The following is a 27,111-nucleotide window of genomic DNA, read 5'->3' on the forward strand; positions in this document are numbered from 1 at the left end:
TCCCCTAAAATGCAAGGACAATGCGAATTCAACTGTTGTAGGCAGAAATGATTGAAAAGAGACAGGAGCCGGTGGTGATTTGGACAGAAAAAACTGTTTCTTTTGAAGTTTTCGTTGGCTGCTTTGAAGGAAGACACAGACACAACAGTAAAGTAGATGAAAAGGCACAGCTTTCCATGTTTCTTGTTTGAAAAGACTTTTTGGAAGGCATTTGAATAAACATCAGGACCGGAAGTTTTTTTCACGTCAAGCCATAGTAACCGAGCGTCCATTTAAGGTTGAGCACCTGAAAGATCTTTTAATCACATATCGTTATTTAGATCAAGGGACACCCGTGCCTTAAGATTATTTCTGTATTCCCATATCCAGCTGGTTGAGAATCACTGATCTAAATCATGGTCATAAACCCCTGTTCCTGCAGATAGAATGCTAACTTATTTTGTGTGTGGTTGAATGTGCTAATTTCTGATAAACTACATTGTAAGTTACATCTATTGATGGCAATTATGTTTCCCTAAGCAAATAATTATGGAGAATTTAAGAGTGCTCCTAGAAAGACTTGTTTTGTATAAAGTACCCAATCTCACAGAAATTCCAACAACCTTGGAACAACAGTTAAAATGTGTTAAGGTGAAAAAGTTAAATGAATTGACAATGTATTCTTATTTATAGTGCCAGAAGCTATCCAGAAACACCTCTGAAACAGGCTCATCCCCATTTTTTATAACTAATTGTAAATAATATAATGCTTTTTATTTCTAACTAATTATTTTTTCATCTATGCGAAATACCCAAAAGATCAGACTAAAGTGTATGCATATGAGTGTATCAATATGTTAATTTTTTCCCTCCATTATTAATGATGTGTAGCATTTAATAAATACAATATCCTTAAATAATATCCTTAAATATAATACACTTAAAATGAACATCTCAGCAAGTTATTTACTTGCAAAAATACTGTATCACGTACAAATCCTTACAATTTTGGTAATTTGATTTCTCTCCAGGGCAATTTTCTTGTGGAAGCAAACACTGCGATGAAAAAGAAGGCTTAAAGAGCTGGGAGGTGAATTTTGGTTACGTTGAACACGGGCAAAAGAAAAATGCACTCGTCAAATTAAGTAAGTCCATCATGTAGCCAATGTTTATTTCCTTTTCAATGGATCTTAAATGTGTAGAAAAATAACATTAGGAATTTTTAAAATGTTGGTGAAAGGAAATTTAACTACAACATATTCAAAAGGAAGTAATAGCAATAGCAATAGCAGTTAGACTTATATACCGCTTCATTGCTATTGCTATTGAATGTGAGCCTGTTGATATTTCAGCATCCTAACCTACTGAGCCCGGCTCCTGACAACATGCTGGATAAGCCAGTGCAATTTTCTTGACTAGATTGGTGGAAGTGGTATGCCCTTCCTTCTTTCCTAGGGGTGAATGAGAGAGACTGGTCCAATGTCACTCAGCTGGTTTTGTGTCCAAGGCAGGACTTAAACTCATGGTTTCGTGGTTTCTGTGCCAGTGCTGTTAAGGGCTATACTGAATAGGCTCTCAAAATCATATTAATGTTTAATCGCGTATGCCTTTAATGACAATTATTGGTATCCCTCCTATTTGTAGGTGGTTTCCAATCTCTGTGTGTGTGTGTCTGTATGTGCATATAAATAAAATATGTTCTTTTTTTTTTTTAAAGGACTCTGTCCAGAATGTTCTTTCAAATTAAATTTTCATCACAGGTAATGCACCTTTCAATGAACTACTGCTACTACTACTATTATTATGTGGTTAATCTTTGGTGAGATTCACAGCCTTTGGGGCTGGTTTTTCATATTCACCATATTTGAATGGGTTGTGGAGCAAATTTTGTCTGGCCCTTCACCTAAGACCTGTCTGATATGTTTGTACCTGTTCAGCATATCCCTTAAAATCATTAGAGCACGCAAGCCCCTCCCACCATGACAAGGTAAAGCTCCTCGGAGGGGCATTATTATTATTATTATTATTGCGTGGTTAATGTTTGGTGAGATTCACAGCCTTTGGGGCTGGTTGGTAGCTCAACAGCTCGAGTCCTAACCAAGGACCTAGGAACTGTTAAGATAACGTCGAAGGATATTATTATACAATTGTATCACAGCGGCCAGTTGTTTCGCCGGATTTGGCATTGGTTACTAGTCGGGCCCCACCCAGGGGCCTAGGACGTCGTAACGTATTTTCGTAATATGCGTGCAGATCCAAGCAGTGCGGCTTTTTGCATTTGACTGATGGTGATTTTGTCAATTTTTAACTGTTTTAAATGTAATTCCAGTGCTTTTGGAATAGCACCCAGTGTGCCAATTACCACTGGAATTACCACTGCTGGTTTGTGCCATAGTCGTTGAATTTCGATTTTTAAGTCCTGGTATTTTGCGATTTTTTTCATGTTCCTTCTCGGTGACCCTGCTATCACCTGGTATTGCGATGTCTATGATTGTGACCTTATTTTTCTCAACCAGTGTGATGTCTGGTGTATTATGCGCCAGTATTTTGTTCGTTTGTATACGGAAATCCCACAAGATCTTGACCATCTGATTTTCGGTGACTTTTTCAGGCTGATGTTCCCACCAGTTTGTTGCTGTTTTAATATTATAATTTTTGCACAAATTCCAATGGATCATTTGTGCTACTGAATTGTGCCGCAATTTATAATCAGTCTGTGCGATTTTTTTACAGCAGCTGAGTATGTGATCAACAGTTTCACCAGCTTCTTTGCAAAGTCTGCATTTGGCATCATCAGAGGATTTTCCGATTTTGGCCTTAATGGCATTTGTGCGGATAGCTTGTTCTTGCGCAGCCAGGATTAGTGACCCTATTTCTTATCCAAAGGGCGAAGTGCTAGCATTTCCAGATATTTTTGAGGTTAAAATTCAGTAAATTCTGCTTTAGAATCAACGGGGCACATATCAGTTCAATTGAAATCAGATACTTTTTGAAAGCAGAAAGATTGGGTCATATTTATCTGTAATACAAGTGCAGAAAAGTGTATATTCCTTATTCTAATTTTGTGCAGGCTAGAAACAATGTTTGGGCACGTCGTATTTAAACTATGATATAGGGAAGGTTGATTTATTATATGCAAATATGTATTTAAACTATTATAGTTCTAACCAATTTTTGTACATTTTTGGAGATGGATGGACATGTTATTTATTTCTTCTTTTTTTATAAAGGAAAAGGGAGGTCAAACCGGGAAAGAAGCAAGACAACAATGAACAAAGTTCCAAAATTTTAAAGGGCAAAAAGTCAAAAGGATCTTTACCACACGGGCAGAAGGCGAAGAAAAAGAAGATCCATGAAGGTAAAAAGAAAATTTAAAGATTTAAAAGGCTCACCATTAAGGCTCACCATTAACTAAATAACAGTTGCATTTTACATTTTTTAAAATGGGGATATCTGACTCTGAGAGGTTACAATTTAAATTTAGATATAAGTCAATATAGGTAGTTTTTGACTGACAACTGGTTGCTTAATAACCAGAGTTATGATGGATTTCAAAAGAGCTACTGATGACCCGTCCTATTGACCAGTGGTGGGTTTCAAAAATTGTTCGAACCTACTCTGTGGGTGTGGCCTCCTTTGTGAGAGTGGCTTGCTGCCCATGTGACCGGATGGGAGTGGCTTGCCGCCCATGTGACCGGATATGAAGATGCCGACGACACTTGTCAGAACCACCTTAAATGACCTCACACACAGCACTGGCATGCATAAGAATAGGATGCAAACTTGTTTTTTAAAAGGCATCTTTGGTTTGCGTTAAAACAACTTCAACACATGCAATGTTCTGATTGCGCCACAAACGCAGTAGTCATCCTTACCTTTCACAGAGGCACTGAGTTTTATAAATAGGAGCATGATAGTGTAGAATAATCCTATCCAAGGACCAGTGGTGGGTTTCAAAAAATCTTGGAAGCTCTTCTGTAGGTGTGGCCTGCTTTCCGGGTCCACTGGTGGAACCTCTTCTAACCGGTTCGGTAGGTGCAAACTGGTAGGAACCCACCTCTGCTGTTGATCCTCCCCCTTGGGTACATGATTGCATTTCAAGTGCTTGGGAACCAACTGTTCTGACCCAGGTCCCCAAACAAGACATACCCTCTGTAGTTGAAGCAATGATTCCTTTCTTAGGAGCACCAGCAAAAAGTTTCTCTCTTACAGCAAGCTAACAAGTCTGTCCGGTAGGAGAGATGAATAGTTGTCTGCCCCATCTATTTATCTCCACCCCCTGCCTTTTATCCCCAGAGTTAGGGTGGGGCTTCGCTAGCAGCGGTGGACTTCCGTCCCAAGGACCAGCCCATAGATTTCCACTGCTCTCCTCTCCTCTGCCACATCTATTTATCTCCACCCCCTGCCTTTTATCCCCAGAGTTAGGGTGGGGCTTCGCTAGCAGCGGTGGACTTCCGTCCCAAGGACCGGCCCATAGATTTCCACTGCTCTCCTCTCCTCTGCCATATCTAGTCATCTCCATCCCCTGCCTTTTATCCTCAGAGTTAGGGTGGGGCTTCGCTAGCAGCGGTGGGGCTTCCGTCCCAAGGACCGGCCCATAGATTTCCACTGCTCTCCTCTCCTCTGCCACATCTATTCATCTCCACCCCCTGCCTTTTATCCCCAGAGCTAGGGTGGGGCTTCGCTAGCAGCGGTGGGGCTTCCGTCCCAAGGACCGGCCCATAGATTTCCACTGCCCTCCTCTCCTTTCTGAACATCTGCATGTTAGGCACTGGACCCAGCTGTTCCTCCTCTTCCTCATCAGCCACCTCCAGACCTGGGGGCTGTTGACTCTCCATCTGAGGACTGATGGATGGCCCAGTCTCTCTCTCTCTCTCTCTCTCTCTCTCTCTATCTATCTATCTATCTATCTATCTATCTATCTCTATCTCTCTATCTATCTCTATCTCTCTATCTCTATCTCTATGCCAGCTCCATTCCCTCTTTCCCTTCGGAACTCACAGGTTGCCTTGATGCTGAACCTGACTCCATGCCTCCTTCTGAGTCCCCTCAGGGAAAAGGGCGGCCTATAAATCCTAATAAAATACTAAATACTAAAAAAAAATACTTCTCTGATTTGGCTGCTGGAGGGGCTGGCAGCTGATCAGCCACAAACACCAGCTCACGTTTACAAGTAAAAAAGCTCCCACTGGATATGCTGGATTTGCTTAACAACTGCATGATTCACTTAGCAACCATGCGTGGCTTGCTTTTTGACCATCATAGAAACAGTTGTAAAAGTGGATCTGATCCTGCGGTACCTCAACTTATGACCACAGCGATTTATGTCTGAAACTCTGGGTTCTATTGTTATCATCAGCTGAAGTGGAGGGCAAAGGTAAACTAATTATTTCTGAAATGATTTTTTTAAATAGGCCCAGCATCATTGGAAGAATCGAACCAGACTGATGAAGGTTAGTATTAAAAAAAAATTGTAGGAAATCATTTCTGTTCAGTAAATAAACTTTCAGAATCATGTAATAGGCAAAGCAGGAAAAAAACCGAACTGATGATCTAGAGCAGCGGTTCTCAACCTGTGGATCGGGACCCCTTTGGGGGGGATCGAATGACCTTTTCACAGGAGTCGCCTAAGACCATCGGAAAACACATATTTTTGAAAAAATATGGAAAACATACAATAATTTTATGGTTGGGGGAAGTGGTGGGTTTCAAAAATTGTTCGAACCTACTCTGGGTGAGTGTGGCCTCCTTTGTGGGAGTGGCTTGCCGCCCATGTGACCGGATGGGAGTGGCTTGCCGCCCATGTGACTGGATATGAAGATGCCGACGACACTTGTCAGAACCACCTTAAATTATCTCGCACACAGCACTGGCATGCATAAGAATAGGATGTAAACTTGTTTTTTAAAAGGCATCTTTGGTTTGCGTTAAAACAACTTCAACACACGCAATGTTCTGATTGCACCACAAACGCAGTAGTCATCCTTACCTTGCACAGAGGCACTGAGTTTTATAAATAGGAGCATGATAGTGTAGAATAATCATATCCAAGGACCAGTGGTGGGTTTCAAAAATGTTTGGAAGCTCTTCTGTAGGTGTGGCCTGCTTTCCGGGTCCACTGGTGGAACCTCTTCTAACCGGTTCGGTAGATTTGACGAACCGGTTCTACGGAATAGGTGCGAATTGGTAGGAACCCACCTCTGGTTGGGGGTCACCACTACATGAGGAACTGTATTAAAGAGTCGCGGCATTAGGAAGGTTGAGACCCACTGATCTAGAGAAAAACATCATCGAAGGAAGAAATTGCTCTAGAACCATGATGGCGAACCGATGGCACACATCCCACAGGTGGCACGTGGAGCCATATTTGCCAGCATGGCAGCCCTCGGCAACCCACATCTCCGACAGGCATGCTCATACTGGCCAGCTGATTTTCGGCCTTCCGGAGGGCTGAGGGAGGCCATTTTAGCCCTCCCCAGGCTTCAGGAGAGCCTACGGAGCCAGAGAGGGTGAAAGAGCTGAGGTGGCGCAGTGCTTAAATGCAGCACTACAGGCCACTTCAGCTGATTGCAGTTCAGCAGTTCAGCTGTTCAAATCTCACCGGCTCAGGGTTGACTCAGCCTTCCATCCTTCCGAGGTGGGTAAAATGAGGACCCGGATTGTTGTTGGGGGCGATATGCTGACTCTGTAAACCGCTTAGAGAGGGCTGGAAGCCCTATGAAGCAGTATATAAGTCTAACTGCTATTGCTATTGCTAAAACAGCCCCAATGACCCAACCGGAAGCTCGGGAATGAACTTCCGGTTGGCCTGTTGGGCCTGTTTTTTGCCCAGTTCTGGGCCAGTTCTGTCCAGGAAATCCTACCTGGCTGACTCTCTGTAAAACCGCTTAGAGAGGCCTGAAAGGCCTATGAAGCAGTATATAAGTCTACTGCTATTGCTACCTGAAGACTTACCTTTATTATAAAGGGCTAGTTTGGTCAAACGAAGTATGAGAGATATTCAAAATGCGATAAAGCCACAACGCTACAATATAAACTGTGGGTCTGTGTGTGGGTGCCTTCAATAGCAATAGCAATAGCACTTAGACTTATATACCGCTTCATAGGGCTTCCAGCCCTCTCTAAGCGGTTTACAGAGTCAGCATATTGCCCCCAACAACAATCCGGGTCCTCATTTCACCCACCTCGGAAGGATGGAAGGCTGAGTCAACCCTGAGCCGGTGAGATTTGAACCGCCGAACTGCAGATCACAGTCAGCTGAAGTGGCCTGCAGTACTGCACCCCTAACCACTGCGCCACCTCGGCCTCTAGCTAGCCTTACATCCTAGTATCTGTATGGTGAGTCCCTGCAGTTTTCTTGGCAACTTTTAGAGAAGTGGTTTGCTGTTACCTCCTTCCTGAGGTTGAGAGGATGTGACTGGCCCAGCTGGTTTTGTGCTAGAGGAAGGACTAGAACTTATGTTCTGTCTTTATGGAGCCGAGGTGGCGCAGTGGTTAGGGTGCAGTACTGCAGGCCACTTCATCTGACTGCTATCTGCAGTTCGGCGGTTCTAATCTCACCGGCTCAAGGTTGACTCAGCCTTCCATCCTTCCGAGGTGGGTGAAATGAGGACCCGGATTGTTGTTGGGGGCGATATGCTGACTCTGTAAACCGCTTAGAGAGGGCTGAAAGCCCTATGAAGCGGTATAGAAGTCTAACTGCTATTGCTATTGCTATTTATAACCTGTGTCTTTTACCACTACACAAAACCCTTCTTAATATAGGACCAAAAAGGGTGTATTCCTAGTGGTGGGATTCAAATAATTTAACAACCGGTTCTCTACCCTAATGACCAAGTGGGTAGGCGTGGCTCTGTGGTCATGTGACTGGGTGGGTGTGGCCAACCCAGCGTCACTCACGTCGATGGGTGCTTTAGCCTTAGCTGTTCCAATGTAATAAGGGTTAACCGGAGAGGCAGTTTGTGTAATCAGAGCAATAAAGATGAGGCTAGAAACAACACCAGAATGTTTCCTTCCTGCCTTCCTTACAGGGTGAGCCCTGTAAAGTGGAAAAAAACAAAATAAGATTTCTTCCAAAAATCGGTTCTCCGAACGGCTTAAAAAGTTAACAACCGGTTCTCCTGGGTAGGTGCGAATTGCTTGAATCCCACCAATGGGTGTAGCTATGAACATATTTCTTGTGTTCCCAATTGGTCACTGCTAAAAAATAGTAATTCCAATGGATAGTGATCAGGAATAACTGCTTAACTAAATTTTGTATGGATAATTCCTCATTTTATTTTTAGTGCTTTATCGTTGTTTTTTAAATGTTAAAGACGTCTAGCTCAAAATGTGAAAACGCTCTTAAAATCATTTTATTTCAAAGATTTTTATCTTTTTTAAACAGACTCAGATGATCAGGAAGAGGGTCCCTCCGAGGCAGATTTCTGGAGAGGTCCGCCACAGGATGCTGAAGAAAAAACAAGGTCTTGTTTTTTTCCTGTGACCTTCCTTAAAAGTTTATCTAAACAGAAAAATAATTTTAATCAAGAAGTAAAATCATTGTTCTTTTCTTTTTATACACACACATATAGTTATAAAGTAGGTACTGTATATATACAGTTTTGTGTGTCCGTCTGTCTGTCTGTGTCTATCTCTTTGAGAAGTAAAAATATGAGAGAAATACATATATACTTGAATAATTGCATTAGATAATTATATATTGAATTGCAACTATTTATAGCTGAACTGATCTTTTCTTTCACTGCATTCTTTCATCTAGAAAAACCACTATGCCTTTTCTTTACTTTGATAACACATGCATTTTTATCTGATTTTTTGCTGTTTCTCCGTCATTATTTTAAATCAATAAAAAAACATTCAGTAGGCCTATCTATGATGATTAGATTTTAGAACAAAAATAGATCGAGAATGTACAAAATAATACGAGCCCTACGCCAACTGTGCATAATTATTCATTGTATCTGGAAGATTGGAGGGGTTAGTTTCTTATTCTCAGTTTGATCTGTGTTAGGATTTCTTTATTTGCCACTTCACAACTCTACAAAACTCAAAAGGACAAAAGTCTCTATCAAACTTCTTCACTATTTAATCTCAAGAACAGGGATTGCTCACGGATATACTTACTCACTTGCCTTACTTACTTGTCTTACCTTACTAGAAGTAGAAAGGATAGTTTGCAGTGAATGCATTTTGACCTATAGAGAAATTCCTAAACCTTGAGTTGCCTAGTCAGATAAATATTGTCAGCACACCCTTACTGTTATATCTGTAAAATGTGGCATTTTTGCTGTAGAGAATTTCCTACGTGCATAAATAAAAACTGTTATAGTCTTGTTCTGATTCAATAACTCATGTTATTGAACATGAGGGGAGGGCCTTCTCTGTAGCTGCTCCGGCCCTATGGAACGATCTCCCCGTTGAGATCCGGATCCTTACTACCCTTCCGGCCTTCCGTAAAGCGACAAAGACTTGGCTGTTCCGGCACGCCTGGGGCTGTTGAATTGTCCAGCCCCATCCTAGGTTGTGAATGTTGTTGCAATTTTAAACTGTTGTTTTATTTTTGTATCCCCCTTCCCTTTTTTATTGTAAGCCGCCCGGAGTCTTCCGAGAGTGGGCGGCATACAAAACTAATAAATAATAAAATAATAAAATAATAAAATAATAATAATAATAATAATAATAATAATAATAATAATAATGGCACAAACCAGCAGTGGTAATTCCAGTGGTAATTGGCACAATGGGTGCTATTCCAAAAGCACTGGAATTACATTTAAACCAGTTAAAAATTGACAAAATCACCATCAGTCAAATGCAAAAAGCCGCACTGCTTGGATCTGCACGCATATTACGAAAATACGTTACAACGTCCTAGGCCCCTGGGTGGGGCCCGACTAGTAACCAATGCCAAATCCGGTGAAACAACTGGCCGCTGTGATACAATTGTATAATAATAATGTTATGTATTTCCTTTATTTTATAGGGAGGAAGAATTTGACGAATACTTTCAAGACTTGTTTCTCTGAAATGAGATCTCCAAATCTGAAATTTGTTTCTCCATACTCCTCAACATCTGTAAATAAAAAGCAGGTTTTCACATTTTGTTCTAATATTTTTTTAAAAAATATGGTTTTTTAAAATATATATATATGTTTTTGCTTGAATGGGAAACAGAAATTATCCTCTGTATCTCTTTCACATCGACCCACAAGGGTTAGTTTAAATTAAAACTTTGGGTAGGAGTTTTTTTTATTTTTAAACATGCCAAGTCTTAAAAATTATAATCAGATGTAAATCAGAGTTTCAGTAAGATTCAGTATTACTGATGATGAAAAGAGAATCAGTTTAGAGAAGCTGATGTTAGCTAAAAAGGCAAAAGACATTTGTTTTTTTATGGGTGATCCGAAGCTTAGTGAAAAACTAGAAATTGAAATCCAGTCATTAATAAATACAGTAAGAATACCTGGAGCCGAGGTAGCGCAGTGGTTAGAATGCAGTACTGCAGGCTACTTCAGCTGACTGCTAGTTGCAGTTTGGCGGTTCTAATCTCACCGGCTCAAGGTTGACTCAGCCTTCCATCCTTCCGAGGTGGGTGAAATGAGGACCCGGATTGTTGTTGGGGGCGATAGGCTGACTCTGTAAACCGCTTAGAGAGGGCTGAAAGCCCTATGAAGCAGTATATAAGTCTAACTGCTATTGCTATTGCTAAGAATTTTAAACACAGGTATAGAAATGGAAATTGATTTAGATAAATCTACTACAGGAACAATAAATTGAGGTAACGTCATAAACAGAAATGGAATTGAAATACCAAATGACCAAACCATCAAGAAGGAACACAATGAAACCTACAATATCTGGGCATTTTATAGCTGAATAATATCAAGCATGGGCAAATTTGTGAACATACAACAATATTCAAAGGAAGGCGACTGTCACTTTAAAGGCTAACAGCTCAATGTGCCATCTAATCAGATTCCATCCTTGATGTATAATGCAGAACTCGGATGAATGTTCAAATATCTCACTCCGTGGCAGAGAAAACACAGATAAAGTTGGCTATTGAAGAACTCTTAGATTAACAAGGCAGTAAATGATATTTGAGCCCTAAGAAGGGAGAGAGGGTGAGAAATAGACTTGAGAATCACTTTGCTTTGATTCTGTACGGGATAAGAAGGGGCAGAGAGAAACCCTGGCAAACGGTTGATGATGTGCTGTTATATACCCTACAAGAAGTAAAGCGGACTTTGTTTCCTCACCCAGATTCTCAAAGGACTGACTCAAAGAGCTACTTGAAATAAACTGCATCTTTCACAGATCATGCATACAGAAGTAAGGGTGAAACAAGGCTAAACTCGGATGTCCTCAAACGGCAAAGAAAGGTAGATGGATTCTTTACATAAGAAGGTGGATTTAAAGGTTAATTCTTTGACACGTTGCAAGATGGCAGTTAAATCCAATAAGCGGCAGCCCATTTACATCTATCTAACTGGTCTCCCAAGAGCTTTACAAGACCTGTTTGCGACAGCTGCTCATCCAGACCCTATTAAACATCTGTCGGTTTTGGAGGCTAACTTTGTAGTGCAGTTATTGCAACACATCTGTACATGCTGATCCTGAAGAGTTGGTCCAGAATGCAGCCGCGCGAGCGATACTGGGTGTACCTAGATACACCCATGTTACACCCATCCTCCGCGAGCTGCACTGGCTCCCTATTGGTCTCCGAACGCGCTTCAAGGTGCTAGTCGTTACTTTTAAAGCCCTTCATGGTTTAGGACCTGGCTACCTGAGAGACCGTCTCCTGCCACATACCTCCCAACGACCAACAAGATCTCACAGGTTGGGCCTCCTCCGGGTACCGTCGGCCGGACAATGCCGGCTGGCGGCCCCCCCGGGGGAGGGCGTTCTCTGTAGCTGCGCCGGCCCTGTGGAACGATCTACCCGTAGAGATCCGGACCCTTACCACTCTCCCGGCCTTCCGAAAAGCCACCAAGACCTGGCTGTTCCGGCAGGCCTGGGGTTGTTGATCAATGTCCAGCCCCACTTAGACAGAATGGATAGTGTGTAATTTTAACAACTGTATTTTTATCTTTAATTTTTCAAATGCTTTTTATCTTGTCTGTAAGCCGCCCAGAGTCCCATGGGATTGAGCGGCCTACAAATTTTATTAAATTTCAAATTTCAAAATCTAATTCAATCACGTACAGGCAAATATCCTCTTTGTTATCTATATTTCGTAAAGAAAAATATGGATATTTATATCTCGGTTGCATTTCAGTTCTACCTTACACCATTATCTTGTGCCAGTCACCTAGAATCATTAGATGAGGCAGCTTACAAATAAAGGAATGGACAAACGAAATATGTATAGAACTACAACAGCAACAAATTAATGGAACAGACTTGGAACCCGTGGTCATTATCTTTAAAATATACAGGAAACATTTAGCCGCTCTTGGTGAAAGGGGTAAATACATCCATCTTTATTCCAAAGGACGTGTTGTATATTTCAAGATAGAAAAACAAAACTATTAGCAATAGCAATAGCAGTTAGACTTATATACCGCTTGATAGGACTTTCAGCCCTCTCTAAGCGGTTTACCGAGTCAGCATATCGCCCCCAACAACAATCCGGGTCCTCATTTTACCTATCTCGGAAGGATGGAAGGCTGAGTCAACTTTGAGCCGGTGAGATTTGAACAGCCGAACTGCTGAACTGCAGTCAGCTGAAGTAGCCTGCAGTACTGCACTCTAACCACTGCGCCACCTCAGCTCATATTAGGTATTACCATGCTTGGGTAGTCTTATCATTTCTGTAACCGTGTTTATATTGGGAGACTTATTCCAGAGCAGATCGTAGTGAAAATCTCTCCATTGCCTTCTTGTCTTAAACTGCCTCTGAAAATGATCCGCCCATATAGATTGGGTGATGAATTCAATCAATATGGAGAGATAAAAATCCATGATTGGATTTCATGATCTTAAGATTTTATGGGCAGGAAGCTAATAACTGTTAGCAGGTTTTCCCCATTATTTCTAGCTTTGGGAAAGACAGATTGCTATTGAAAAACTTGTACCACCTTGTAATTTTCCATTTGGATTGTTTTAAACACCCTTAATGTGGAAATAATGTGTAATTACTATCAAAGAGACAATTATATACAGTAGATATAATTATAAAAGACATAACTCATTTGACTGAGTCAAGACAACATTTGTAGGCTAAACTGAAAAAATCACCCAAAATACTTTTAGGGCTTGTTTGCAGCATCCCATACTCAAATAACCATGATTTGCGATGTTTTTTGTCAGTTTGTGGCATTACTTCCAGTTTTTGAGCAAAATGCCCATTGTGAAAAATGGATTCACTTAACAATCACCTTGTTACCAGTCGCTGCAAAAAATATATATTGAAAAATCAGGTGTCAAGGTTCCGACGGATGCCCTAATTAAATCATGAGCCTAGAGCCAAGCTTCAAAAAAAAAATCCAGTCATTTATTAGGAGTTTCATGTCGGCACATACCCAAGTGAATATAGCAATAGCAATAGCAGTTAGACTTATATACCGCTTCATAGGGCTTTCAGCCCTCTCTAAGCGGTTGACAGAGTCAGCATATCGCCCCCACAGTCTGGGTCCTCATTTCACCCACCTCGCAAGGATGGAAGGCTGAGTCAACCTTGAGCCGGTGAGATTTGAACCGCTGAACTGCAGATAACAGCTGAAGTGGCCTGCAGTACTGCACCCTAACCACTGCGCCACCTCGGCTCTGTTTTAGTGAAGCCAGCTCTGACCCCACGTAATTTACGGCCCCAATCATGACCCTGTTCCCCCCCCCCCGCTTCCCCTCAGGGTGTGTCATCAATCACATTCACCAACGGGGCAATTTTACGGGTTTTAGAGGCCACTCCCCTCCGGGCGCAGTAAACTGGGATATAGTTTCGAGAGAGATAATGCGCATCTATCTTTTGCTGTCGTGGCGTTTCAGCGGTTTCCCATCCTGCCATTTCCTATGGCAACTCCAGAAAAGGTCAAGGATGCTTTGCGAGTTGACATCGGGTCTGATCGTATGATGCCTTGACTTACCACTACAATGACTTACAACCATAATTCCAGTCCCAATGATGGTCGTAAGTTGAGCCACTCTCTAAATTAGAATCCTTTTGCTGGATTTAGATATATTTTTGAAGTAAGCCTGTTTCTAACCATAAGCCTATGCTAAAAATAGAAAGCTTTCAAAACGACATGACCTATAGAACTTTATTGGTAATAGTAAACGTGAAAAATTCCAGGGGAAGTAACTAAACATAATATAAAACTTAACTTCTGTGCATTAATAATTACAATGCTACAATTACAGTGCTCTGTGTTGTGCAATACAGAATTTTATCATGAAATTAACTGAAAGTTGTGTAAAATTATAGTTTCCTGAAAGTTCACAGGGTTTAATATATTAAATAAAGACGGTTAATTGAGAAGAGCCGCAACCAAGAAATGAATCCACAATCACTTTTGACAAAGCAATCTCAGGTTGTCCATTTCTTTAAAATGTTCCACTTTCCTTTGGTGAAAATGTCCCACTTCCATTGTAGATGAATAAAGACTGAACAGTTTAGGCTCCGTTATATTGACAGAAATCCTCGACCTCGCTGCAAATGTTGATAGATTTCTTGATTGTAGCAGAAATACTTCTTGCATTTAATTATAAAATCACACATGTTTTCGATTTGCCATCTGCCGATTCGACAGTTCCAACCTCTTCCACTAATAAAATGCAAAAAAATATACATATAAATATGCATGCATTTTAATTTTTGAAGGGGTTTATTGGTGTGTACCTTTGCAACAGAAGAATCATCTAAACGTTTGAAAGTTCAACCCATTTTTCACTGCTGACAACATTGAATGCACTCTGGTGCAATTTTTCCATTATAACCAATGATTAATTATCAGATGTATAAAACATCACGTGACCCGTCAAAACCGCGGTCCACTAAAGCACGCCCGATTAAAGCGCGTACCTGACGTCATCAGCAGCGCGACGAAAAAAATTAAAAATAAATTAAATTAAAATTAAAATAAAATTAAAGCAAGCCGATTCACATAAAGGTAAGGGTTAGGGTTAGGGTTAGGTTAAGGGTTAGGGTTAGGTTTAGGGTTAGGTTAAGGGTTAGCGTTAGGTTTAGCGTTAGGTTAAGGGTTAGGTTAAGGGTTAGGTTTAGGGTTAGGTTTGGGGGGGTTAGGGTAAGGTTTTCGCTTTAATTTTAAATTTACCGCTCACAGCGCGATTTTTCGTCGCGCTGTGATGACGTCACGTACACGCTTTCGTCGAGCGCGCTTTAGTCTACCACGGTTTTGTGGTGGAACCTAAACATCACACATCATGTCTCAGTGGACATTTAGGAACATAAAATTAAGTGATAGGACAATATAATCCTCTTTAGTATTTGACCAATATAAGCTTTTCTCTTAGTTGATTTGAAATGATTACACCAGATTGTAGTTGTTACGATCTCTCCCCCCACCCATGATAAATAGTTCTTTTTTTGGTTTACTTATATTGACATTACCAACATTAGAATTAAACTTAAATTTGAAAACTGGGGATCACTATGTTACTATGTTATTTCGTTCCTTTTCATTTGTATGGAAACTTGATCCATGGGCTATCTGCGGAAATGCTGAGGTATAATTAACAGTGTAATTTTCGATTGAATTTTGAGGTGCTTTACTTATTTAGTTTTCTCCCAAACATCCTGTTGTAATGGTCCATTCAACTGTATTTTATTTATTTTCAAAGAGTGTGCATTTCACAACATAATTACATTGACAGCAAGAAGCACTACATGGCTGGTTTCATCCTATTTGGGCCTTATCAGGTGTGAGTAGCCTAATGTTATTATCATCTACTTACACACAAAAAGAGATATAAGTGAACTGATGATTTCTTACTGTTGGCTGATTTATGCTTCCAAAGTAAACAAATAGGGCTACTTATGGGAAATCCTTGGTTGGATTGGGGCCATTGGATTTTTTTATGACTGTCATTAACAGTCTGAAAAACGTCAAAGTAAATTACAGCCATTTTTATAGAGATCCAACAGCATTTTCAGGATAGTCTTGATTATGGCCTCAAACGTGTACAAGATACAGCAAAAAAAAAAAAAAGAAATATTAAAAAAAAAAATTAGTAGCACAAATTGGAATTAATTCAGCAAGCCCGTTCTCATTAAATCATACCATTTTCATAGTTTTAAGTTCCGCAACCGGAAAAGCCAGACTAATTTAGAATTTTAACATTTGAACTTAGAAAGCTGACTGATTCAAAATGGTTAACAGATAAATGTTTTTTCAGCTGTGTTTTATTTAAATATGATCCTGGTAAAAAATATGGTGGTTCAAAAATTGGTATATTTTATTTCTGTAGTTTTGGTTTATCTGCATTCTTTTTTTTTTAATTTGCAGCTTTACTGTCCCTCTAAAATATACTATTATTAGGATTGCATTCAGATGGAGTCTCCTTTAAGTGAATTAGTATTTTCCTTCCTCCCTTCCTTCTTTCCCTCCTTCCTTCCTTCCCTCCTTCCTTCCTCCCTCCCTCCCTCCCTCCCCTAAAGATAGTCTCTGCAATCTAGCACAGACTTTAAAACAAGAGATTGTGAATTTTGGCTGATTTTCTGCTTTATTGCTACATATTGTTTCAGAATCTTCTGACTAAACCAATTTAAACTCTCTTCATTTAATGGACTCCTGGGATATTTAGATTTTGCTCATTATGATTTCTCATTATTCACACGAATCCCTAAGGATAGCTGGGTTAATCTGTTGCAGCAAAGAACTGATGGAATGTACTGCAGACCATGAAATTATATCGATTAAAACTACATTTGGTACCTTTAAGTCCCAAACTCAGCAAAAGTTCTCAATGTTACGGAAATGTTTGTACGTACGCACGAGTTGCCCGAATCAGCGCATTTATGCCTAACCTTTCTTGCCATCTCCTTCGAGTTTTTGCTTTTCTTCTTCGAGAGCTTTCATCTTCTCGTCATAAATATCTCCTAAAGCTTTCCATTCCGTACGATTGTTTAGAAGACCATCAAGCATAGGGGTAATTTCTTTATGGAACCTTGAAAATTCCTAAAGAAATAATGGAGCTCCATAGGTTTACCATTGAAACAGAAGCTTGGCGGTTAGCAACGCATGCATTTTTATACGTAGAAAAATCTTTATTGGATAACAAAGAGGATTGAATAATCTTTATCAGCCCAATATTTTTTCCCCCCATTTCTTACATATATTACACAACGGAAATTTATACCTATACTTTATACCTATAAATAACTTTGTACCAAATTATTCTCCAAAGTGCCGGAGGGCAGGACAAGAAACAATGGTTGGTTTATGCTTAAGATCAGAAATGATTTAAATTGTTTAAAGTTGGCTCAGCAAGAAGAAGCTAAGGTCAATGTAGAGATGTCATTAATTTCTTTATTTCTTTTTTTTTTCTCAATAGATTTTATTTGTTAGAAATCCATACCGTGTACGGGTTCTGGGAAGTCGGGGGGGGAGGTGGAGGGGGGTTGGGGGAGAGGGTGGAGGGAGGGAGGGGTATATATTAGGCTGGACAAGAATTTGGTGGTAAACTAGAATTATTTTGACATACAAAAAATTGTACTTCGACGTCTTACTGATTGAGGAATGATGAAATGTTTGCCTTAAAAGAAATAAAACCTTTGAAACAAGAAAAAAAAAACCTAAAATAAAAACAACAATAATAAATTAAAAAAATAAAAATAAAAACAACAAAAACATAAAAAAATAAAATAAAGAAACAATGGTTGGAAACTAATCAAAGAGAGCAGCAACCTGGAATCAAGGAGAAACTTCCTAACAGTGAGGACAATTAACTCGTGCAATAACTTGCTTTCAGAAATCACGGGCACGCGACTTCCGGTTTGGGCGTTGTCTGTGGGGAGTTGTTTTTTTTTAACAGCTCCGGGTCCTTGGCTGCGTTAAGCTGTCTAAACAGCATCCATCAACTGTTTGACAGTTTGATTACCTCTCCTCCGGGCATAGGAAAAGAGGTGAGAAAGCTGTGTTTGGGAAGTGCTCCATTCAACCCCCCTAGAACATAAATCTGGGGGTGGAAGGTGTGAGCCCCCTGCAACTCGGTGAATTCTCCGCGCCAAGGACTTTTTCTGCCTTTTTGCAGAACGAAGGCATACGTCCACCCTCAGCTCAATGATTGATTTATTACTGATTCCAACACGGGCAGAACTGATACTGGAGAACTTCTAATTGTATGTATCACAGACTTTTAACTCCATTTTTTTAAAAAAAATCCTTCCTACTTGCCAGAAACACAAAGAAAATGGCGCCAAACAACTTTGAAGGCGGGGTCAGGCTCTGATGTTATAGATTTTCACGGAGCTCAGACCATTTAAAGATCATTTAACTCAGTAGTAGTGATTTATTACTAAACTAAATAGTAATTGTTGGACAAGCGGCTTGCCTGGATTTAGTAATTGGGTGGAGAAGATTAAATGAAAAATCACGGGCACGCCATCACTGGATGTTTTAAAGAAGATTTTAGATGATCACTTATCTGAAATATTATAGGTTCTCATGCTTGAGCCGCGGGGGCTGGACTAGAAAACCTCCAAGCTCATTCATTCTATACTGGCAGGTTTTCCTTTGGCTTTTAAGAGTTCCTTCTTTTATTATCACTACTTTTAAGTACTATTGTTGATTCCGACACACAACACTAGAATAATGCTAACATTTCTAATAGCAATAGCAATAGCAATAGCAAGTAGACTTATATACCGCTTCATAGGGCTTTCAGCCCTCTCTAAGCAGTTTACAGAGTCAGCATATCGCCCCCACAGTCTGGGTCCTCATTTCACCCACCTCGGAAGGATGGAAGGCTGAGTCAACCTTGAGCCGGTGAGATTAGAACCGCCGAACTGCAGATAACAGTCAGCTGAAGTGGCCTGCATCTCTACTGCCAGTTTGTCTCAACCTGCATCAAATACTGAACTCGCCAGTCAAGAGGAAGCTGTAGCTTTGGAAATTGGGAATGTATTCCTAAATATTTGTTTCTGTTTTAATGCAAGCATATTCTGGCTTTATTGAATGTAATGCATGTGGTTTGACACTTGACTGGAAAATATATTAATACTTGTAGGAAATACTTCGGGGACTCAACATAAGAGCCGAGGTGGCGCAGTGGTTAGAGTGCAGTACTGCAGGCCACTTCAGCTGACTGCTATCTGCAGTTCGGCGGTTCAAATCTCACCGGCTCAAGGTTGACTCAGCCTTCCATCCTTCCGAGGTGGGTGAAATGAGGACCCAGACTGTGGGGGCGATATGCTGACTCTGTAAACCGCTTAGAGAGGGATGAAAGCCCTATGAAGCGGTATATAAGTCTAACTGCTATTGCTATTGCTATTTCAGAGCATTCACAAATATATACAATATATTTGCTTGGTTGTTTAATTAACATCTTGTCATTTCATAAATATCAGCTCTGCGCAGATTTAATCTTATATTTTGTATTTTTTACATAAAAGCATTCATAATAAAATGGAACGATATGAAGTCATCCCTTACCTTATACACAAAGGTACATACAAAATCAATGAAACCGCATTGAAGCTTAGGTAATTCATCCCTCTTGGCTCTGTCCATCAAAGGCTAGAAAGAGTTGAAGAAAGTAATTAGTGGACGTGTAATCTTATTTTTTTAAGATTGAATGCATGGTATCATGTAAGATGCTTACAATTGGATTTTGCTGTAAGACAGTTCGTTCAAGATCACCTTGCTCCCAAAATTCACTCGCAACCATCAAAGCAACCTGCGAATGAATAACAAATAATTTTTAAGTTTTTCGTAATAGTTGTCAGCTAGTAAAGTAATTAGACATGTCCGCCATCAAAGCATGCCTTGCTCCATGTAAAGGGATATTGTAGAAAAGGATAGAGAAAAGGTTTTTATCTATGGAAAAAATACTAATCGTTTAGAAACAGCCGCCCGGAGTCCTCCAGGATTGGGCGGCCTATAAATCTAATAAATTGAATTGGGTCCCCAAACCCAAGGCTGCGGCCCACTACCAGGAATGGAGCGTGTGAAGCTCCATTCAGTCACCTGCCATTCGCATAAAACTATCCCCGCTCCAGGAGTGGGTTCCTACCAGTTCGCACCTATTCGGTAGAACCGGTTCGTCAAATCTACCGAACCGTTTAGAAGAGGTTCCACCAGTGGACCCGGAAAGCAGGCCACACCTACAGAAGAGGGTCCACCACTGCTACACACACACACACACACACACACACACACACACACACACACACAGACGGACACAGAGAGAGAGAGAAAGAGAAAGGAAGAAATAAATAAAGAAAGAAAGAAAAAAGAAAGAAAAATAAGAGAGAGATGAAAGAAAAAAAGAAAATAGGGACAGAGAGACAAAAGGAAGGAGAGAGAGAGAGAGGGAGGGAGAGGGAGAGAAAACACATGGCCGGCAAGCCACTCCCACCAGGTCACATGGCCTGCAAGCCACTCCCACAAAGGAGGCCACACACGCCAGAGTAGGTTCCCAAAAATTTTGAAACCCACCATTGCCCCGCTCCCTCGCTCCCGTGTGGGGCACGCAATCTGGAAAGATTGGGGATGCTGCTTCAGCACCTTGTTTTTATTTTTATAAAATGTTAACAAAAATAAAACAGTTATAGAAGTGATGAAATGGTCGGTAAACATGGCTGGAGACTATTTCTTAAGCAGAACATCTTAAGGGGATGTAAATCTAAGTCCTAAATCTAACCCTAACCCTAACCTCCTACTGGCCAGCTGGTCTTTGGGGCAGGGCACATGTACGGGGGGACCTCACATTGCATTTTGGGGCCTTGAACAGCGCCCCCATGCCCCGTTTTGGCTTCCAGTTTGGTGCAGGAGGATTTCCAGGCCCAAAACAGGGTGCAGGGGGGTTGCCCCCCCCGCTCCCTGTTTTGGGGCCGGAAAGCCTCCTGCACCAACCTGGAAGCCAAAACAGGGCGCTGGGTGGCAGGGTGCATGTGCAGGGGAGCACAAGGGGGGGGGGGGTCATGTACACATGTATGGGGATGGGACATGCACAGGAGGACAACGATAACCATCACTGATCTAAGTTAACCATCATTGACCTAAGTAACAAATGTGTTCCTTGTTTTCATTGCTAAAAATGGGTCCTAATATAAACCATGATCATATTATTTTCAAGCAAATTCCAGATTAATAAGTACTGTATTTTTTGGAGTATAAGATGCACCTTTTTCCCTCGAGAAAGAGGGTGCGTCTTATACACCAAATACAGTATTTTTTTGCCTCCCGAAGCCCTGCCCACTTCACCAAAACTCATTAAATGAATTAACTTGCATTGCATTACACCAAATTAGATTTTGATCTGATTCGGCGTAATGCAGCTGCCAGCATTCGGAGTCCAGTGTGGCCTTTAATCTGAAGTAGGTGCTGTACCTCAGGGCTAGATTGAGCTTTGGTTCGAACTGGAAGGACTCATAACAGAGTTTTGCTTCCTTAAAAAAAATATCTCAAATTTCTCCTCTGTTGCATTATATCTGAATTGCTTTGCAAGTTCAACAAATACTGTAGACCAGTGATGACAAACCTTTTTTGGTTCACGTGCCAAAAGTGGGGGGAGTGCAGGGGGAGTCATGTCCCACACCCATAATGCTATGCAACGCTTCCCCCTTGCATGCATGGCCGGGCAACCAACGCTTTTGGTGTGATTTTTTTGCCCTCCCCAGGCTCCAGAGGCTTTCTAGAAGCCTAGGAAGGGCGAAAACAGCCTCCCCCACAAAGGCCCTCTGGAGGCTTCAGGAGCTTCCCTGAAACCTCCGGCGCATAAAAAACTGGCCCTACGATAAGGTGACCAGACGTCCCGTTTTTGGCGGGACAGTCACGATTTTTCAAAATTTGTCCCGTGTCCCGCGGCGTGTTGAAAAGTCCCGATTTTCCAAAAGAAAGAAAAGACGCCGAATCATCAATTTTAAAAATGACGCCGTTAAAAAAAGTTTTTATTTCTCTGAAGTGTCGTTCCCGATGTGGCCTTTAGAGGGCAGTGGTTTCCCTCCCTCCCTCCGCTCGGCTCGTTCGCGGCACCCAACAAGGGGCGTACTCCCCCCCCCCTGTGTGTGCGCGCGCCAACACGTGACGTTTTTGCGACAGCTGTCTGGTGGCCTTCGGCGGCAGCGCAGCAAGGAGGAGGCTCGGTTCCGGGCCAAGCGGCTCAGCCGTCGGAAGCTCCTCAAAACCACGGCGGAGGAGGCGGTGGCAGCAGGGGCAACGCTTCATGGTTTTACAGCCCTCTTTCTTTTTTTACAGCTCAGGTGCTCCGAGCCCCCCCCCCCCTGTCAATGGTGTCCCGCTTTACCCATCTTAAAATCTGGTCATTTTACCCTACGAGAAACCTGGAGGTTTGGGAACGGGCTTCCGTTTTGCTTGTAGGGCTGTTTTTTGCCCTTCGGGGGCTTCAGGAGGCTTTCCTGAAGCCTCCGGAGGGCGAAAAATGGCCTCAAAAGAAGGCCGAAGTCAGCTGCCAGCGTGTGCGTGTACCCTGGAGCTGACAGGGCAACGCCTCACGTGCCGTAACAAATGGCTCCACACGTTTTGCTTGAGTCTTATGGTGCCTACCTTACTTTGCACCTCCCAAGGTTTAGTGATGGCAGAAAGGTCACAACCGGTCATCATCATAGCCCTTTAAATAAAAACAATTAATTTAGATATTTTTTTTAAAAAATCCAGCAGATTCCATGTTGCAGGAAGAGAAATATTAAATCTACTTACATGATTATTTCTTTTTTGGTAGGGTCCATAGTTACGTATTTAATTGCTTCATTCTCATCTTCCATTTTTTCAGTGGCATCCACAATTTTTTGAAACATAGTCCTTTTCCTGAGGAAGAATAGGCGTGACCCGTCAAAACCGCGGTCCACAAAAGCGCGCTCGACGAAAGCGCGTACGTGACGTCATCACAGCGCGATGAAAAAAATTAAAAATTGAAATAAAAATAAAATTAAAGCAAGCCGATTCACATAAAGGTAAGGGTTAGGTTTAGGGTTAGGTTAAGGGTTAGGGTTAGGTTTAGAGCGTTAGGGTTACGTTTAGCGTTAGGTTAAGGGTTAGCGTTAGGTTTAGCGTTAGGTTAAGGGTTAGGTTTAGGGTTAGGTTTAGGGTTAGGTTTAGGGTTAGGTTAAGGGTTAGGGTTAGGTTTAGGTTTGGGGGTGTTAGCGTAAGGTTTTTGCTTTAATTTTACATTTATCGATCACAGCGTGCTGTTTTCGTCGCGCTGTGATGACGTCACGTACGCGCTTTCGTCGAGCGCGCTTTTGTCTACCGCGGTTTTGTGGTGGAACCAAGAATAGGAACTTTGGTTATGAACATGTCACATTTTTGTGAGTCTGCTTCAACACCCCATATTGTGTGAAGAGTTTAGACTTTCAACCTTCCCTCCCTTCCAGTTCCCTGTGGATGACCCAAATATGTTCTGGATGGCCCCCCAAACCTTCAGGCCAAATTTGAGAGATGTGTGAAAAAACTCCTGATTAGATGCAAGTCAATCAACAGAATTGCACCACTGAAATTTAATTCATAGATTTCAGGAGCCCGGCCAATAGATTAGTTCACAAGGCAGAAAGGAACAATGTTTTATCATGCTATATTTTAAGTATTATACTGCCCCGATGTTTGAATCATGCTGAGTTTTCTTAATAAATCTCAGTATCATATTTACATTGGGTTTTTAAATAGAAATATTACAGAAAGTATATTGGAACGCAATTGTTTTTATGAAGCGTAGATATGGAAATGTTTAAATTGAACATAGTCCCAGGTAATTGAATTCATCTGGGACTACGTTTTTATAGGCTTTATATCATTTAAGGTTTTATATCATTTAACTCGCCTTTGACAATGATTAAAACCACAAAAGAGCAAAACAAAAGGGCTCTTTAAAATTTAAAAAGTATGACAAAATGCAGTGATGTTAATGTGCGTAAGAAGACTTCACTGTTTGGTAATAGGAAATAAGGGACTTACTTGAAATACAGAGCCAGGTCAGTTGCTATAATGCAAATTTCAAATATATGTAGAACGTTTTCATGCTGGCGTTTATTTAGATTTTGGAAGATGTTTAAAGTCTGCAGAATAAAGATATATATATATATTTTGCAAGTCAGTATTGCTTTCCGAAAAGTAGAAAAATAGCATTTCCTCCATGTAGTAGGAATGCTATTGTTTGGCTACAGCTAGTAGGGATATTTTATCTACCAAATGAACGAAAATGAGCACGGACCTCATCTTGGAGCAGGGTTTTACTGTACTCTAGATGGTGCCTTTCTAAAATGGAAGAGCCATGGAGTCTTGCCAATGGAGCTGCTGTCCTGGTGAAACATTAGAGAATACATCAGGTTTGTGGGGATAGTGGCCATATCTTTGCACATTTTAGAACAGTAGTGAACAGCCTATGGAATAGAGGCAACATTGTTTTCGCAGGCCCAGAATCATCATCCGATTCTTTTAACGACCTCATAATCCCTTGCGGGGTGGAGTCTGGGCAACTGAATGCCTTTCCTGGCCAGATGCCTTTCCTGTCACCAGTGCAGAGTTTTGTCTCATTGTGTCGAGAGAGAGAGAGAGAGAAATATCTGCCTCTACCTAGGATCAAACTCACAGCTTCCTGATTGTGAGGGGAGAGCTCCAGCTCTAGGCCACCGCGCCCCTCATTTTGCACACCTAAAATGTCCCTGGAGTAGCTCCTTATTTGAAAAGACCAGGGGCAAAACAGACACATTAAGGGCTTGTTTAACATACCTATTTTATCTCTTAAAATCCATGGAAACCTAAACCCCCAAAGCAAGGTGATCTGTTAGATTTTGAGGAACACAATAGGTGCTTTCAGCTCTGCAAAGCTCATGACTTATATTTTGCCCCCTTGATGTCCAGTGTGGCAAAACAATTTTTCAAAAGTCATTTACATCCCTCCAATGCAGTGGTGGGTTTCAAAAAATTTTCGAACCTGCTCTGCGGGTGTGGCCTCCTTTGTGGGAGTGGCTTGCCAGCCATGTGACCTAGTGGGAGTGGCTTGCCAGCCATGTGTTCTCTCTCTCTCTCTCTCTCTCTCTCTCTCTCTCTCTCTCTCTTTCCTTCCTTTTGTCTCTCTGTCCCGTTTTCCTTTTTTCCTTTCATCTCTCTCTCACTTTTCTTTCTTTTTTCTTTCTTTTTTATTTATTTCTTCCTTTCTTTCTCTTTCTCTTTCAGCTTCTATCTTGCCTCAATGTCCAGCACTCATTGTGTCTCTCTCCCAGTAGAAGTTATCGATCGAGGGTAGCCAAAGCTTTTTCTGTGCTACACCCACGTCTGAAGACATTTAAAAGCAGGTACTGCAATACTACTATAGTAGGCCACAAATAAAAGCACCAAGCCTTGGGTGAAGTATAGCAGGTTTTCATATTCCATATTCAGAAAGGAGGGAGAAGAGCAAGCTTTCCCACAATCCCTATTCCACTTTAAAGAGAACAGTCACATAAGGGTTTGTAAAATTCAAAAATTCAAATTTAATGAATGTATGTGCCGCCCAATCCCAAAGGACTCTGGGCGGCTTACAGAAATACGTCTCTAAAAGGATAAAAATTTAAAAAATTAAAACTCCCTGATTATCAACTACGGCCGCAGCTAAGTAGAACTCTGCATTCAGCAGCTGTGGATTTCCACGCTTAGTAAGTATTGAGTAACTTTGACTGTAGAGTTCAACTGGACAGAAATGTTTGGACCAACTTATGTCCTTCCCAAAGCATTGCATGCTCTTTATAGTCACGGATACACAAGAATGATAGTTTAAGCATGAAATGTTTTATAATGACATGAAATAACACATTATTTAGTAACCAAAGATGCACAGAAATGTACCACTCACTTCATTTGGTATAAGTTGTTGGTTCCTCTGTGATCAATATCATGGCAGAATGCTGCAGATACCATAGCAAAGGCTTCTAGGTCAGTGTAATATTTCTTTAACTTACCAGTCTATAAAAAAGAGAGCCATTAAAAATCATTTCTTTATATCTACATGTACATGTATATCTATTTCTCCATATAGTATATATCTATATCTACATCCACTGTACATCTATCTCTATATCTCTATACAGCATATCATTCATATCTATATCTATATATCATCTATATCTATATCTATCTATCCATCCATCCATTCATCCATCCATCCATCCATCCATCCATCCATATCTATCTATCTATCTATCTATCTATCTATCTATCTATCTATCTATCTATCTATCTCTATCTCTATCTATCTCTCTATCTATCTATCTATCTATCTATCTATCTATCTATCTATCTATCATCTATCTATCTATATCTATATCTATATCTATATCTATATCTATATCTATATCTCTATCTCTATCTCTATCTCTATCTCTATATCTATATCTATATCTATATCTATCTATCTATCTATCTATCTATCAATATCTATCTATCTATCTATCTATCTATCTATCTATCTATCTATCTATCTATCTATCTATCTATCTATATCTATATCTCTATCTATCTCTATCTATCTATCTTTCTATCTCTCTATCTATCTATCTATCTATCTATCTATCTCTATATCTATCTATCTATCTATCTATCTATCTATCTATCTATCTATCTATCTATATATATATATATATATATGCACACATGCACATGTATGTATGTATGTATGTATGTATGTATGTATGTATGTATGTATATCGGGGGTCGGCAACCTTAAACACTTAAAGAGCCACAAAAGTCCTAACCGGAAGCCCCCCATTCAATTCTGGAGCCAACTGGAAGTCCAGTTCCCACACCATAGAGTCTCCTCCTAACATGGCATCCTTTTTCTAAAAGTCCTAACCGAAAGCCCTATCAATTGTGGAGCCAACTGGCGACAGGGAGCCACAGCTGAGGGATAAAAGAGCCACATGCAGCTCCAGAGCCACGGGTTGCTGACCCCTGATCTATCTATCTATCTATCTATCTATCTATCTATCTATCTATCTATCTATCTATCTATCCATCCATC

The 27,111-nt window shown here is 40.9% G+C and overlaps 2 protein-coding genes across 3 annotated transcripts in view; one reads left to right on the forward strand and one right to left on the reverse strand.

The window, feature by feature from the left end:
* LOC116518523 (protein FRA10AC1) overlaps positions 1 to 10,080 on the forward strand; it is a 29,405-nt gene extending 19,325 nt beyond the window's left edge. Inside the window, exons 9-14 of one of the 2 annotated variants that reach the window (XM_032231986.1) lie at positions 1,011 to 1,124; positions 1,697 to 1,739; positions 3,210 to 3,337; positions 5,394 to 5,432; positions 8,366 to 8,444; positions 9,965 to 10,080. In XM_032231986.1, coding sequence (XP_032087877.1) covers positions 1,011 to 1,124; positions 1,697 to 1,739; positions 3,210 to 3,337; positions 5,394 to 5,432; positions 8,366 to 8,444; positions 9,965 to 10,007 — 446 coding nt within the window. In that variant the 3' untranslated portion in view covers positions 10,008 to 10,080. The remainder of the gene's footprint in view (positions 1 to 1,010; positions 1,125 to 1,696; positions 1,740 to 3,209; positions 3,338 to 5,393; positions 5,433 to 8,365; positions 8,445 to 9,964) is intronic. The other variant, XM_032231987.1, reaches the window with a different exon arrangement.
* A 3,708-nt stretch (positions 10,081 to 13,788) lies between these two features.
* PDE6C (phosphodiesterase 6C) overlaps positions 13,789 to 27,111 on the reverse strand; it is a 47,536-nt gene continuing 34,213 nt past the window's right edge. Inside the window, exons 14-22 of the mRNA XM_032231971.1 lie at positions 25,948 to 26,057; positions 24,328 to 24,415; positions 24,072 to 24,172; positions 22,821 to 22,928; positions 22,668 to 22,731; positions 19,762 to 19,836; positions 19,593 to 19,676; positions 16,967 to 17,117; positions 13,789 to 14,744 (exon numbers count right to left, since the gene is read on the reverse strand). Coding sequence (XP_032087862.1) covers positions 14,683 to 14,744; positions 16,967 to 17,117; positions 19,593 to 19,676; positions 19,762 to 19,836; positions 22,668 to 22,731; positions 22,821 to 22,928; positions 24,072 to 24,172; positions 24,328 to 24,415; positions 25,948 to 26,057 — 843 coding nt within the window. The 3' untranslated portion in view covers positions 13,789 to 14,682. The remainder of the gene's footprint in view (positions 14,745 to 16,966; positions 17,118 to 19,592; positions 19,677 to 19,761; positions 19,837 to 22,667; positions 22,732 to 22,820; positions 22,929 to 24,071; positions 24,173 to 24,327; positions 24,416 to 25,947; positions 26,058 to 27,111) is intronic.

This window comes from Thamnophis elegans, chromosome 15 (genome assembly GCF_009769535.1).
Source record: "Thamnophis elegans isolate rThaEle1 chromosome 15, rThaEle1.pri, whole genome shotgun sequence".
Lineage (NCBI taxonomy): Eukaryota > Metazoa > Chordata > Lepidosauria > Squamata > Colubridae > Thamnophis > Thamnophis elegans.